Source organism: Python bivittatus, unplaced genomic scaffold (genome assembly GCF_059951505.1).
Source record: "Python bivittatus isolate LINGU-HERP-01145 unplaced genomic scaffold, Pbiv_v1 ctg000210_np1212, whole genome shotgun sequence".
Taxonomy (NCBI): domain Eukaryota; kingdom Metazoa; phylum Chordata; class Lepidosauria; order Squamata; family Pythonidae; genus Python; species Python bivittatus.
The window spans coordinates 717,240-733,316 of record NW_028277053.1 but is presented as its reverse complement, the minus strand read 5'-3'; the positions used below and the strand labels follow the sequence as shown (position 1 = coordinate 733,316).

The following is a 16,077-nucleotide window of genomic DNA, read 5'->3' as shown; positions in this document are numbered from 1 at the left end:
CAGCAAAGCAGTTAGCATCTTCCCCATTGAACCAAGACTTAGGTATAAAGAGGATCAAAGCCAATAGAGAGGCTCCACCTTAAAGTACTCACAGATAAATGAAGGCCATGACACATTTCCAAGGTTACCTAACCCCTTTTCTTCTTGCAGTAAACCTGCCTATTCTGAATCTGTGAGTATCTTGCTTTCTCAGTTGTGAGCTGCCTGGTGTGAGGAAGGGTTCTTATAGATTATTTTCTAGAAGTTCAAAGGTAAATTGCTTTGTAATCTGTCCTAGAATTTTGTCCAGCACAGCCACCAGGCTGAGAATCTTCCATAATGTTTTATGGACTCCAAGAGGGGCTTTGTTTGGCAAGTAACTCTTTATGTGATGTTGGGCCCACCACACACAGAGCTTTATATTGGCTGTGCACCTTCAATGACTTAGACAATATCCTGATTCTCTTAGTGTCCTATGAGTTCCACCACTGCTTACAACCTCTCTACCCTTTGTTTTCATGCTGTTCCTTGCAAGCCATCTCCTTTGAGTCTTCTTTCAAAAGGGCCATCTATTACTCAGTTAAATACTTTTGATTTTTCTTAATTACTTGAATACCATAGCATTCCTTTTTCCAACATTTCTTCCACCAGAGATACAAGCATGGTCATGGAATCAATGAGCTGGAAGAAAAATCATTTGGGCCATCAAGTTCTGCCTCTTCTCAGTGGACCATGTTGTCCTCTGAAAGAAAATTCTAGTAGCAAATACCCAAAGATCACTGGTAGAGCATTCACTACTATCTCTAGAAGATTCTACCACCTTCTCTGCTAAAGATTTTCCTGACTACCTTGCTAATTCCTCACATTTACATTATGTGGATTCAAAGACTGCAAGGAAGCATCTTGAAGTAATTAACTGGGTTTAGCTTCTGAGAGTATTAAAACTAATTAAGAGTAATACTATTAAGATGATAAACTTAACAAATTCTAGACTTTGGGTAAATGCCATAATTTTTTTCAGAAGGCTCTGAAAAAAAATATAAAGCATTGCTCTTGGTTTTAAAGTGCAGAAACTCTGAAGAAGGTATGTCCTAGGCTCAATAATACAATTTGTTATATTTTGAAAACACATACATGTCCTGCACCTCCTTTTGCAAGATTGGTTTGTACTAGGCGGGCCACCTTTCTCTTGGCATGTATTACAACTATGCTGGTCATCCCTAGAATCAGGAGTTTCTGTTACATATCCACTTACAAAGTAAAGACCTGATTCCACTCTGGGTTGAGGTTTTTGTAAACGGTGTAACTCTGAAGTCTGCTGTTCCCTAACTCCAGTACGCAGAAGGGATCGCTTTTGCCTACAGAAACAAACCAAAATATATTAGGTTCAAGAATTTGATCAATGAAGAGAAGCTTGCCAATATTCTGGTGAACTACTAGAGAGACTGTTCTCTTTGTTTCAGACTCTCCTTTATGGAAATGCATTTGTTTGAGATGCAAAAGTCATCTGCTAGAAAAATATTGCGAGGTTCTGCTCAGCTAAGAAAGGACTGTGTGTGTGTCTTCAAGTCAGTGTTGACTCCGGCGACTGCCTGAATGAGTCCCTGCAGTTTTCTTGGCAAGGTTTTTTGGAAGTGGTTTGCCCTGGCCTCCTTCCTAGGGCTGAGAGAGAGGGATTGGCCCAAGGCCATCCCGATAGCTTTGTACCCAAGGCAGGACTAGAACTCATGGTCTCCTGGTTTCTAGCCTGATGCCTTAACCACTACACCAAAATGGCTGTTTAACAAAGGACTAGGTGAGGGCAAATGGAAACCCCTGCAGGAAAGCAGAATCTCCTTTGAATCAAGTTCAACTCCTGGTGCCTACAAGGCCTGGTAGTTTTCTTGGCAACAATACAGAATTTGCCTTTGTTTTCTTCCAAGTGGTTTGACTTCCTTCTGTAATCTATAGGTCTAATCTATAGGACCCAATATCATGGGAGCTGTTATGTAATTTAGAGACCAGTCAGCTTCAGCCATGGAAGCTCACACAGGAAATTTACTTATTTATTAGATTTATAGTCTATTACCTATCTTACTGCTAATGAAAACAAAACTTGAGGGAGAATGGGATGAGTTCCTGGAGGAAAAGCAAGATACAGGACTAACAAAGAAATATGAATAAAACAGCAAAGCTTGATTTAGGTCTGACCAAAAAGAGATCCTCTAGTCTGAACATCCCCGCTCAAATTTCAAAATGGAGCAGGCTAAATTTGGATTCACTAGTGAATTAAGCAGAACCAAGCCAGACTTCTCAGGAACTTCATTTTTCTTGTCCACTTTGTTCTTCCAAGAGTCACCTCAAAAGGATGGCTCCAGTACCAAGTGGCATTGAGACAAAAGAAAAGAAAAGGACTTGGAAAAATTCTCTCACCACTAGAAAGTGAATGGCATCAGTGAGAAGTAAAATAACAACAGTCAAAGCATCTCTTCCAAAATTTCAGTCCAGGGTCTGAAATCAGAATACAAATAGAATCCCTGCAATACTAACATAACCCAGGATGATACTAAGTGGCACCTCTTTAGTTTTATATATATATAAAACTTTGCTGGCTGAGGTTATTTAAAAAAAATAGTTTTAGATAAGATAGGCAATGAAATGCCACTGTAGTGTTATAAAAAAATATATATTTTAGATAAGATAGACTATATGCAAAGTATTTCTTCTTGTTTAGGGAATGATTAATTTTAGAATCCTTGATTTTATTTTACAACATGAAATGGGTAGTAATGTTTGCTTAACTGACAATAGGAATATGAATCTAACATTTTTGCCACGTTTTATACTGAAATCATACATAACAGATACGTAAATCTGTTTTATAGGCACCCTTTATAAATGAATGCATGTGTGCATTTCCCCAGATATTATTTCATTCTCAGAACAAAAGATCAAGCACAAATTAACCACTATTTTAATTCACAGTCATGCTGAACATAGTGAAAGAGAAGTAAAAAAATAGGTACCTGAAAAATCTGCAGCCAACAGATCAACAGCTTTTAAAAGTTTGACTTGCAAGAATCCAAGATCCTTGATGTTTTGGAAAGAGTTCCTTAAACTCTGAAAAGGAAATAATGGTTAGAAAAACAATGCTTTGAAAGCTTTTATTTTACAGTTGATGTGTCAGCCTTTAAAAGCACTTTTTCCCAAGTCCAAATAACCAGTTCAATAAGTAGGCCTCATATTAAATCCTTCCGTTCCTCTTTTACTTTTTTCTAACATGCCAGTTCCTTAAATAAGAAACTCATGTCTAATTTCCTAGCAGTTCCATACTTACGCTGAAATATACTGTTTGCAAAAATTGCAAATCATAATTGCAGATGTCCATATATGTGTGTATGCATATGTATATGTTTGCATATACATTTTATTTATACACACACACACACACATAAATAAAACAACAGACTAATCCTAACGCTACAGGTATTGGAAGAGAAATTGTAGAACTGCCCTTTGGCTGAAAGCAATATTCTGTTTTCACAGAACTCTATGCTTTTTTGGCTTTTATTTTCACCACTCTTTACTCTGAAAGTGTGTAGAAACAGTAGAGTCACCTTTGAGTAAAGCTCAGAAGCTTGTGACTTTATATAACTTTTGTGGCAGCAACACAGAAGTGCTTTCCCACTGCCTTCTTCTGAGATGTTCCTTCTATTTAGGTTTTGCCCACGAATTCCCAGGGATTTCCCATCTAACCAGACCTGATCCTGCTAGGTTCTTGACAAGATCAGCTAGAGACTGCACCTAGGTGGGCAAAAATGGCTGTCACATTTTCTGTATCCTTTCTCACATGCATCCTTCCTCCAGGGGCAGGGTCAAAAACTGCAAGCTGCTTTTGTACACACAAAAGGAACGCGGCTTTGATCACAACGCCATGCCCGCCATCTCACAGATCTTGGCTCTGCCCCTGTGGATACCCCTGCTTAAGGAGAAAGGAAAAAAATATAACCATCCAAACTCACATAACGCTGGGAAATCTGCTTCCTTTCATTGGGGTCTCCCAGGGGACACACACACAAATCAGAGACAGAGACCCCATAGCAAGGTGCAACAGAGATCACCACCACCAAGAATCCAGGCTGTTTCTCCAGGGGCAATTCCAAGCGGTTGGCTTGTTTGTCAGGGAGTCCTCCAACATCGACTTTGCATCTAAACCAGTAACAGGCAAAAGAAAACACAGTTGCTTCATATCTTACATTGCTTAGAGTTATCCCTCTATTACAAAGTGATGAGTGCTTTATAACCTTCAGAGCAAGCAGTAGAGGCTTCTGCTGGACTGTATTACCTCAGAAGATATTTGGAGGGAGGAAGCTGAAACTACACCAGAATGAAAATATCCTACTATTTGGAGGGCTTACCATAGGACCCTAGAAAAAGAAATCTGGGCCTCTCCACTCTGAGACCAGCACCTTCCCCAATACCTGGCTCTTGAGCTGAGAGAGAGGAGCTGACCCAAAGTCCCTCCAGGGAGCTTCCATGCCAAAGAGAGGACTAAAACCTAGGTCTCTCTGCTCTTAGTCCAACACATGGACCAACTCCATAACTTCATGCATCTCTTGCATTCAGTCAACAAGTGCTGGAGTTTAGATGCTAAACCCCAGGAAGAAATCAAAAGGAATTCGGAGTTCTTGGGCATATGTTGATTTCAAGAACTAAACCAAATAAATATAGCAAATATATTGTGCTCGGGGAACCTTTGTCAACCAGGAGCTGCATTTCCCCTTTCAGCATTACCTGCAAGGCACAAAATGCCTGATTACTTGTCCCATCACCAAAATTGGTGGGCCCAAAATTTAAGGTTGTTTTTTTTTCCTGTTTTGGGCCATGTTTGTTTAGTTTAGTTTAGTTTTTTTTAAAAAGAGATTTATTTATCAACTTATATGCTGCCTCGGTTACCAGAGTAGCTCTAGGCTTAAGGCACATATTTTGCCTCTTACTCCAAAAAGGGAAAAATCATCTCAATATTTTTGGGGGGGAAGAGGGAAGATTTGTAAACGGTGTACTGCAAGATTTCTGATGGTCATTCCATGGTCTGTGGGTGCCATGGATCCCCAGATGTCCATCTGAGGTCACCAATGCCTCTTGAAATGGGCAAGGCTAAAAAATATTGGTGGGTGGAATTTATGAGGTGCCCTGCAACCCCCCAGGAGACAGCTACAACCTTCTCACTTCCTACTTCAAGGGACACAGCTCGTCATGCCTTCCTCCCCAGACACTATTAGTTCCTTTAATCCATGCACCCAAAACATTTCTTGGAGGAAAACACACTCCTGAACAAAGAACAAATGTTTCACAAAGTGGTGCTCAAAAAGAGCTAGTGACTTTTAAAGACAGAGCTCTTAATCAGCAACATTATAAAAACCAAAACTGGGGAAGTTTTCCATAGCAAGGAACACATTTTCCTGTATTAAGAACAAACAAATCAACAAATCAAGAGAACTAACATTAAACACACCTATTGGGGAATCTGCATATAAACTCTCCATAACTTTCAAGAAAAATGGTCTCTGAAAATGGATGTATTGTTTTTAAATAGACCCTGAAACTGATGGGCCCTAGTATTGATGCAGGTGACCAAAGGGGACTTAATTTTAGAAATGGGGCAGCCCCCCAGGAGAAGGTCTAAATGGGTCACTACCTATCTCAGCTTTCATGATGATGCACTCCAGAGAACTGCTTCCAGAAAGCAGCATTTGCCATTTTAAGAAAAATTGTGCATTTCTTTTAAAGATAGCCACAAAAACATTGAAGTCTTCAAAGGTGGATGAAAGGCAGGGAAGGAAGGAAGAGGGGTGGGGGGAATCCTTCTCAAATTTGTAGCCGTGAGAAGGCCAGTGGTGTGAGCACTCAAAGCTCTTTTATTTGGAAGCAAATGGAGCACAGCTTCCAAGGAACTCTGCAGATTTCAGCTCTTACAGAAGATAAATACTTGCAGCTTCAGATCCCTGCCGTGTATTCACAGGAGTCAAGTTTCTGGATGGGGAGAGAGAAATTGGAACAGATTTTGACAGCTGAAGGCCTGTTGAAAGGCTTTTATTTAAAGCAAGAACCTGTTAAGGTGTTGCCTAATTAGGAGGAGGAGGAGGAGGAGGATCATCTCCTGGTGGGCTTCTACTTGGGAAATGGAACATGCATTAATCCCAAACAGATCCCAGAGCCTGAACACTTGGCATCCATCTGTCATGAACTGCAAAGACTTTCCATTTCTAAATAGCTGGTTTTGGAGAAAAAAGGAAGGCACAAAACCCAAAGGCTTCAACAAATGACTTCCAAAAAGTTCTAAACGCTTCTTTTTCAAGTCTTCAGCCAAGAGAATGAAGCACCTCAAAACAAGAATCATTTCTTCATGGCTAACAAAGTCCATTCCACCTTCATCTCCGAATCTTGAATCCTGCATTGTCCGTTAGAGAGACACAAAATATGTTGAAAAGCTACTGACTCAATTTTGTGAAATATTGCTGTTTATACAGCTGGTAATTTAAAATAAACATTAAAAAGAAGGAATGAAAGAACTAAAATGAACATGAGGAACTGGTATTGCTAGATTCTTGTGGGTGGATATGAAATTAAAAATTCATTGGTTGTGACACTTGAACGTTACACTGCAGGGCACAGGGATAGGGAAAAAAGCAGGAATGTTGGGGGGGTTAAAAATGTGCATTATTTTGAATAAATGTTTGTGCATTTGGAGCTTCTTCTTATTGCTTAAGGTAGGCTGATTCCAAACTATCTTCCAGGGAATCTTAAGCTCCTCAGAAATGGCTATTTTGTCAAGAAAGAAAGCTGATTGTCCTTGGGTAGTTCATGACTAATTAAAGCTAAACTAGACTACTGCATTGCTTGCTGGGTGGGGCTGCCCTTATGAGACAATTCAGAGACTTCAATTGAAGTAGAAGGCAACCAGAGATGTCTGTTGGGGTTCATCAAGGGAGCATTTTATATCAATCCCATAACACTTATTCAGACTGCCGCTCTACTTGTGATGGATGGACTGCAGGATGTTCGTCAGCTTATACAGACAGCAGAAGCCCAAGAACGCCCTACAGGGCTGACTGATGACAACAATGATGATTCAATTACTACATTTTTATTATTATTTATTATTGTTATTTATATTCTTTATTTATTGAATTTACTGTCAGAGTTTTTTAAAATAGATACCACATAAAGCAATAAACTGACAAATTAACACATTAGAGATAGATATGGTGACAAACATTATTAACCTTCTAATCTCAACAGAAGTAGCCAAACCATCCAAGCCTAAGCATGATTCAACCCAGCATTTTCTGATAACAGTTGCAGTTGAGTAAAATTTGGCCAATTTCACATAAATTTTGATAGTTCAATCTGCTAGTAGAAAGCACACAATCTCTGTTTCAGGTCAACATATATATTTAGTAATGAGGGGAAGTATTAACCCAGAGCACCAAGCACGGTACAAGAGACCACACAGCAAGGGGTGCAAGATTGCCTTGATAATTTTGTCTGGGCAGAGACAGAGGTGTTCCAAACGTGGGATGTTATGGAACCGCCTCACCAACTTCTTCAAGGGTAAGGCATTACACCTCACTAGTACAAAGGCCTTCCTATGTGAGACAGAGTCTGCGTTAGAAATAGTTAGGAGTAGTGAAAGACCTACAATAGAGGTTGCCATAACAATTGTTTGAAGCTTTGGATCTCTCGTTCTGCGGGTCCAGTGAAGTACAATATCAGGAATCCCTGATTTCATTCATATCATTTCATTATCAGTGTCATCATTTAATTACTGGCATGCTTTGATTGTATATTTTTATTTACTTGACTGCACTGTTTAACTAAGGAATTGCAACTACAGTCAACATCAGCGGCCAAACAATTCCAGGGCATGGGTCCACTTAAAGTATATCACGACATGGTCATGCTTAAACCACAACTAATTGAATTGAACTGATTCAGAAGGAGGAGGAGGAGGAGGAGGAAGGGGGGAAAGGACTTTGCTAAGAGCCAAACACATCTTGAGTTTAATGTACAATCAAGCTGTTTAATTACTTGGGAGTCTAATTGTTTGCACAGTGATTATTTCTCCCTTCCTAAGCAATAGAATCATCCTTTTCCTTTCTTACTATTGGGTGAGGATTCAATAGAAGGCAAGGGAACCCAGCAGCAGCTGTTCAAAATGAAGAGCAGAGCACACCATAAACTCACCATGGTCATGCTTTCAAAACTGTTTCCCCATGGCGAGAGACTCCCACCCCAGTTCTAACAGTTTGCAACTATTTAACACCAGAATTGCTGCAACCATATTGTGTTTCACCAGACCTCTGCTGGTAAGAAGCCAGCCATACAGAACGGGAGTAGCGGGGAGAGGCAAAATCTCATAAAGCTAAGGAGGCAATTCGTTCAGGAACCCAGAGGAGACATCACAGAGAGTCGAAGGGGGAATCGTGCATGGTGGGAGTGGCCACTTGCAGAGGAGTCTGCGAAAGGGTGGGGGCTGAGGAGTTTGTGGCACCACCACCCTCATCAAGCCTGAGCAACTGAAACAAGTCCCAGGCTGAGAAATTCTGCATTTGTTATTAGTTCCTATTCTATTTGATGAAAGAGAAATTGCTCTTACAATTTCTTGCCAATAGAATTTCAGTAAAATTCTCATGGGCACAGAGTGATATCCCTGCACATATTTCACGGCAAGGTTGTTGAAGGATTTGTATGAATACCCTTTCTTTCATGGTACCATTCTCCCTCCAGCAGTCTGCAGCAGCCTGCCTGGCTTCCCACATTAAACCTCAAAGAAGCTTACACAAGGGAACTCCTCCCATGGACCTTTTCACAGCAGCTATCAACTAGAAGGAAGAATCCTGCCTTTAACAAACTGCTGAAGAATTTCCCCTCTCCATAAAGGAAGTTGGAGAAATTGTCCACCAAGTTGCTCTGTCCACTCATCAGACAGAGAATCTGAACGGCCCTTTTCATCCAGTTCTAATTCAGTCTAACCTTTATGGATCTGAGTTCCTTCCAATGTTTTGGACTACAAGGATTTTTGCCTCCAGCCATTGGTTCTGCCACTAGGGCTGATCAACACTGCTGTCCACAACCCAGTTGTGGAATTCTGACTCAGGTAGTCACCTCCTCTGCCAAGGAACCGCTGAAATGTGAGGGAATTGAAGTCCCATAAAAGCGTGTTTCTTTTTTCCCCATGCCATGCAGAGTTAAACTCTAGCATCTGCTGCTAAAAGAGATGGGGACAACACCAGTGTAGGAGACTGAAGAAGATTGTGGAGGACCAGACTATCAATGACTACAGTAGTCCTCACTTAACAACCACAATAGGGACAGGAAAATTCATTGTTAAGTGGGGCAGTTGTTAAGCGAGTCACACATAATTTTACAACCTTTTTTGCAGCAATCATTAAGAGAATCACCATGGCCGTTAAGCAAATCACATGGTCGTTAGGTGGATTACGCAGTTCCCCACTGATTTTGCTTGCCAGAAGCCAGCTGGGAAGGTCACAAATGGCAATCACATGACCACAGGATGCTGCAATCATTGTACGTGCGAGCTGGTCGCCAAGTGCCTGGATTGTGATGTGACCACGGGGGTGCTACGATGGTTGTAAGTGCAAGGACCAGTTGTAAGTCCCTTTGTTCAGCACCATTGTAACTTTGAATGATTGCTAAACAATGGTCATTAAGTGAGGACTGTCTATACTTCGATAACTAGTTGCTATTTTCTTAATCACAGAAGGATGCCAAAAGGACAGGTTGCTGGAGAAGAATATAGTGGAAGAGGACAACCATGTTTCTGCCCACCCTGGGAAGCTCTTCGGATCTGTCTGGATTTTGCCGCTACATCATACAGAATTATTTTGGAGTTGCTCCTCCAATGCAGGGTTCTGCACAATTAGAAGCCCTGTGAGTTCAGTCCTGTTGCTGACCCACAAAATGCCTGAATGAGATTTTGAGAAGCTTCAGTTCCCAGGTTCCTTTGTCGGAAAAACTGCAACCATTAAAACGTTACACCACAGAGAGATATCACAGAGCTATCTAGAGAGCCACATGCTACGTTGTCTTCCAAAGCTTTCCAAAATACATTTAATTAAAAAAAAAAAAAAGCAAGCCAACTTACATTCCCAAAATTTCTTCATGCTTTTTGTTGTCTTTCCCCCAGATCTCAATCTCCAAAACATCCTTCCTGTCAGAGAAGTAGTGAAAATCAAACTGTTCCCTCCACTGTGGATTTGCACTCTTACACAGTGTCTAGAAAACATGCAGTTATAAGATTTATTGTTCTTTCAAAAGATTGCAGCTTTCATATTTTTTAAAAAAATGTACACCCCCCCCCCAAAAAGGGAGGGGAGACTCTAAAAACCACAAGTATGAAGAGTGAACAGCTGTCTTCTGCAACACAGCAGGAAGGGAGGGAAACACACTTTTTATACTTCATGTGGGAGAATTTAAACTTCTGACACACAAACCAAAGGGCCACGCTCTCTTGCATCTCCAGGGAGCCAGCAAGTTGCTGCACAAGACACAGGAAGATGGGGCAAAAGCTACATTTGTTTTCATGCCATTAAATCCAAACGTATTTAATAGGGTTAATGTAACTACCCTATTAAACACAAAGGCTTTGGGGGGCTCAGAACATGATGGGTAGTATAGCCATTGGCAAGGGACTTTGTGTTTGGATTAGGGAGGGATAGGAGCCCACAAAGCTTGTGCCATGAGTGAACTTGTCACTAAACAAGACTGTTGGTAATTTTCAGTTTTGTTTGTTTTCTGATTTCAGCATTCTGGACACGTAGATGTCCTCCAGGTGCATGGACTTCAAAGCCCAGAATTCTTAGCTGGAGCCATGCTGGATGGGGAATTCTGGGAATTGAAATGGACTCATCTGGAAGGGGATCAAGCAGAAGGTTGCTTCTGCCTGTCAGATGCAAGGTTCTAAATCCTTCAGAGCCAAGAGAAACTTAATGCACTTGCTGCTGCTTCTATCTCCTATCCTTGTCATCTCTCCCATGGAGGGCCCATATTTTTTGCTCCATCGATCAGACAAGATCCTAGGAGCTTGCATTTTTTAATTAGAGTATAATAAAACCCCTCTCACTCATTACCCTGAAGAAAAGCCCCACAATCTCCTTTTGGGGGGCGGGGGAGATTGCCTTGAATTTCACATACAGTAATACAGTGATGTGCTGTTGACCCTCACTCTAATTTGGTGTTGCAGGGCAGCAAGAATACAGAGAAAACTGGGGGGGGGGGAGGTTATTATTCAACATTTTAATGAAAGAATGTAGACAAGAAGAACCAAAAGACATATAAAAAGAATAAAAGGATACCATAGAAATTGTGGAATATGAGTAAATAAACAAGGGATCTAAAATCTAGAATTTTCCAATATATCATTCATTACTTGCAAAATTATACAACATATTATTTTGTGAAAGAAAAACTGAAAGTCTCCATTAAGCTTTAAGCTAAGAATACCTGGTTAACCGTTATGTAAAACTATAAGCAACAATAAATTAAATCAGTACTAGAAATCTAACTTTCTGTAGGGTTGCAGTAGAGACTCTATACATAACAAACTCCAATTTGTGGTGTGATACAAATCTGTGTCTTAAATTATAGTCCAGGAATGACTGACTTTTTGATGGACACCTGTGTGAACACACTTGCTTCAAATCACATCAATTAGTAGCAGACATTTCTCAGTCGTACTTACCTTGCTTTTGAATTTTTCCTGGCCCATTTTCAACAAAACAAAGATTTGCGTCATGCCCCCCATGGGAATATTCCTTCCTTCCAGTAAAGCAATGGTAACTGTCCCATTCCACAACTGGTTTTTTTGCAACGTGTCTACCAGCCTGCTGGTTCTCATGAAGCTTGCCTAAAATTGAGAAAAATAGCATTTTCAAACCTGAAAACAGGACTGTACAGCCTCACCCAAGAGGGAAAACCAAATTATTCTATTTATAGCCTCTGATACTTCTCCATACACTCATCTACAAGCTGTTCCACCCAGTTTCTGCATTTATTTACATTTTTAAAGGGAAAAAGTACAAAAAGGTATATTTAATTTGTCTTTTAATGTGACTGATCTCCTGGATGTTCCCACAGGCCTGACGTTTGGAGGTTAAGTATGCCCATCACTGCGAGTTTGTGCTTCCTGGTTTGTCTTCAGCTGTCATTATTCTTATTATTAAATCATTATTCTTATTAAAACACCCAAAGTCATTTCAACAAGATAGTGAAGGTGACTGACTGACTGACTGACTGACTGACTGAATACATTTGGTTGGTTTGGTTTTAATCCTATGTACGCTGCCCAGAGTCATGATCGTGAGCTGGGTGGCTATATAAATTGATTAAATTAAAAAAAAAAATTTTTTTAATGAATTGCTTCAGTGCTCCACAGCATCTTCCCAACATCCCAAAGCTGACTACTACCCCACCACCACCAACTGTCAGTCCTGGTATAAATGTATATAACTTTTTAGCCAATTCAGAATGTATGCTTGTTAAGATTACAGATAAATTCACCCACACTTTCAATCCCTTGTGACTACGACAGCCTAATGGCAGCACCTACTGTTTAAATGCAATGCTTCCCAAATCACAGATGGGCCATCAAGGGTGAAATTACTCAAGGGTTCCATGTGCTTAGAATCAGAGAGCTACAAGGCCCTTGCATGCAGCCCCCGGTTTGGTCCAAGCATCCAAATTAAAGCATCCCTGATTCAGCCTGCATCTGAACACTTCCAGTGAAGGGCAGCCATCTCTTCTCTGGAGAAGTGGCTCCACTGATGAGTTAACTTGAGATGTTCCTTGATTCTGTTTCTATCCATCTCAGGCTTCAATCTTGCCTTTCTGATGAAAGACATTCCCTCTTGTTGGAGAAGATTGAGCCAAAGGAAGAGTCCTCTGCCTTCTTCCTTGCCAACGGCTAGCATTTTGCCACCTTTGCTAAATAATTGATGTACAAATTACTTTATTCTGAAATGGAGTGTTCTTGGACTCCTTCACCAAACTCAACCCATTCTGAGCTTTACATTCCTGACATCAGTGCTAGAGTTTCAGGCTACATATAAGTTCCTTGGTAACCCGTCCCTCCTATACTTCCTTCCAAAGCATCCTTCTTTGTTTTCAGATCTCCACTAAGCTTTTTATAAAGCCACATTAGCTATTTCTACTACCTTCCTTTCTTCTCCTCCTTGGAATTGTTTGCCAACTCCCACACACTTTGAACTCCTTTTTACAACAGCTTCTCCAGCCCTGCAATCCTGCTTATCATTGCTCTGAGATTATTAAAACCCCTTTTATCAACAGGACAAAGCTCTGAGGAATAGCTCCAAATAGAGGCTGGTCTGTTTATTTATTTACAGAGTTGGTTGGCCACTCCAATCTACCAACACTGAGCAGCATACAACTCTCCAAAGTGTCATTGGTTTTTAAACATATAGTCAGTGTAAAAAAAAAAAAACCTACATAATGTTCTTATGGAACTGGGAATCATGAATGAAAGCATTAACCATAACAATAAAAGACCCAATCTCGTGACCCAAGAGGAAGTTACAACAAACCAATCACCCTGATTTGATGGAACCACCAGGTTTTCACCAATTTTCTAAAAGGCAGGAGGGAAAAGGGCTGAATGCACATCAAGGGGGAGCGCTATTTCAGAGGATGGGGGCAGTGACTGAGATGGTACACTTATGTGGCACCTAATCAAGGGAATCTTGCTGGGCAGGCAGATGTTACTGGGAGAAGGTGGTCTCAGAGATACCCAGGCCCCAAATTAGGACAGGCTTAAAGATGGCAAGCATTACCTTGAATTGCACCCAGAAGCCAGTGGGCAATCAGTGCAGCTCTTAAACTAGAAATGTTATGCAGGTGCCTGGAGGTGCAACCATCATTATTCAAGCCACTGCGTTCTGACCAGCTGTAGCTTCTGAATGGTCTTCAAGGGCAGCCCCATGTAGAGCGCACTGCCATAGTCCAACTGAAAGATGACTAAGGCATGAGTGACAGCGAGTAATATCCGCTGTTCCAAGACAGGTCACAATTGGTGCACAAGATGGAGCTGAGCAAAGGCCCTCTTAGCTGCAGGAGCAGATGTGATGAGTCCAAGAGAATCTCCAAATTGTGAACCAGCCCTGCTAGGGGGAGTACAGCCCTGTTCAGAGTTAATAAGGGAATCTCTCTGGCATTGGCAAGGCTTTGAACACAAAGCCCTTCTTCTTATTCTAAAGGGAGACTTGTTCAGCTGCCATTGCTCTCATTCAGAACACATTGAAATAGCACTTAGGGGTTAAAGAAGCCATTCCCTGTGCAACCCCTATACATCCTTATATTTCCATACACTTACAGAATTCCATGTAAAGGAGACCATTCGGCTTGCCTTAAACAGGGAATGAAAATTCCTAGGTTTGGAAAGAAAACTTGATTTTGCTTCAGAAATACAGCTGCAACTTACTTTCGTTTATAGATATTTATTTAATTATTCTCCCTCTCTCTCTCTCTGTCTCTTATACAGGACAAAACAGCTCTAATACATCTATTTCATGAACATACTTCAAAGTTCCGACAGATCTTTTTTTCCCCTTAGAGCAGCAAACTCCTTCCCCCCGCCCTTTCCCTTTCGATTATCCCTTTGAGGTGGGAGGGGGAGAGAGAGAGAGGGGAGGGGGAAAAAAAGAGGAAAAAAGAAATGTCAGCAAAGGATCAAAGGTCCAAACTGCGATCGGCCAATTGCCCAACAGAAACGGCTGCACTTCCGTGAAATATGTTCTAAAATAATTGTGCAGCTTGGTGCGTCCTAATTTTTTCGAATTGAATGTTTGTCTTGGAAAGTGTTCTTCCTAACTTGTCCATAAAAACAGGCCCACTTAAGCTCTGGGAGGGTCCATGAAAATGGAATCTAAGGCTGGTCATTAAAAAGGACCGGGAGATTGCTTCCATATGGCCAGACAGCAGGGGAGTGAAGGGGCCAAAGTCTACAGCCGGCCACATTTGGCTAGAAACTCCTAGTCTATCCATGGACACTCGTTGCATTACAGAAGAACATCTGGATTATTGCTTGTAATGTCCCTGGGAAATATCCACTTCCCATCAAAGCCCTTTATCTATCTCCACTGTACTTTGAACATTTCATCGCATAAGGCAGCCGGGTTTGATGCAGCACTTGCTGTGTTTCAGTCCAAAGCAATTCCTCCCACTGTTTTTGAACACACAAGCTAGTCTCCCTAGGTTTTTTCCCTCTTTTTTCTGGGGATGGGGGGAGGAGATTTTTGAGGCTAGTTCCCAGAAAGGCATAATAGACCCCCTCACTTTGGATTTTTTTTTTCTTGAAAGACTCAATGTGTTACAGGAATTATAGACTCAGAAGGGGGGAAAGGGAGACCTGGGGAGCGGGGGGAGAAGGAGAAAAAGAAGAGTACAAGGAAGAGAAGAGAAAATGTTTGGGTTTAAATCAAAGGCAGCATCACTAGCCAGAAAGCAGACTCCAAAACCTATTGCAGGAAACTGTTTTTGTTAAGCTGATGCAAACTCATGGAATAGTGGGCAAACTTTGGAGTTTCCCCAAATTCTTTATGAAGCAAGCTGGCAAAGTAAAAATGAAAGCAAGGCTGTAGTGTCTTCATATGTGAGGTGGGAAGAGATTGCTAGGTAATTTTAGGCTGCACCCTAGGACTGGTGGCAGAAGAGGCAAATAGCTGATCTCCTGTTTCTGAAAATACAAAACCCAGCAGTTGGCCAGAACTGTCTCCATTCTAGAACAAAGATGTAGTAGATAACATGGGTAAGACAGATACAACCAACAGGAAAGTAACTCGCTTAGGATGAGCCCTTAAATTTGGTGTGTCAAGACTTGCACAATCACTAATTGGTGAGCAGCTCTTCCCCCCGCCCCCCATTCCAACCTTCCTCCAAATTGTCAAGGCACATGGCCCCAGTCTTCCAATTTTAGCCATGCAACAACTCTGAGGTCCATTAGGGTGAGAGAAAATGCCAGCCGTACACCACTGAACATTGTGGTTCACCGGGGATTTCCATCCATGTCCAGTTCCAACTATAGCA

The 16,077-nt window shown here is 41.3% G+C and overlaps 1 protein-coding gene across 1 annotated transcript in view; it reads right to left on the bottom strand.

Moving 5' to 3' along the window:
- The window catches only part of MCTP2 (multiple C2 and transmembrane domain containing 2), a 132,211-nt gene that overhangs the window by 62,034 nt on the left and 54,100 nt on the right, over positions 1–16,077 (bottom strand). Inside the window, exons 9-13 of the mRNA XM_088139178.1 lie at positions 11,723–11,887; positions 10,127–10,257; positions 3,981–4,167; positions 2,985–3,078; positions 1,235–1,337 (exon numbers count right to left, since the gene is read on the bottom strand). Coding sequence (XP_087995304.1) covers positions 1,235–1,337; positions 2,985–3,078; positions 3,981–4,167; positions 10,127–10,257; positions 11,723–11,887 — 680 coding nt within the window. The remainder of the gene's footprint in view (positions 1–1,234; positions 1,338–2,984; positions 3,079–3,980; positions 4,168–10,126; positions 10,258–11,722; positions 11,888–16,077) is intronic.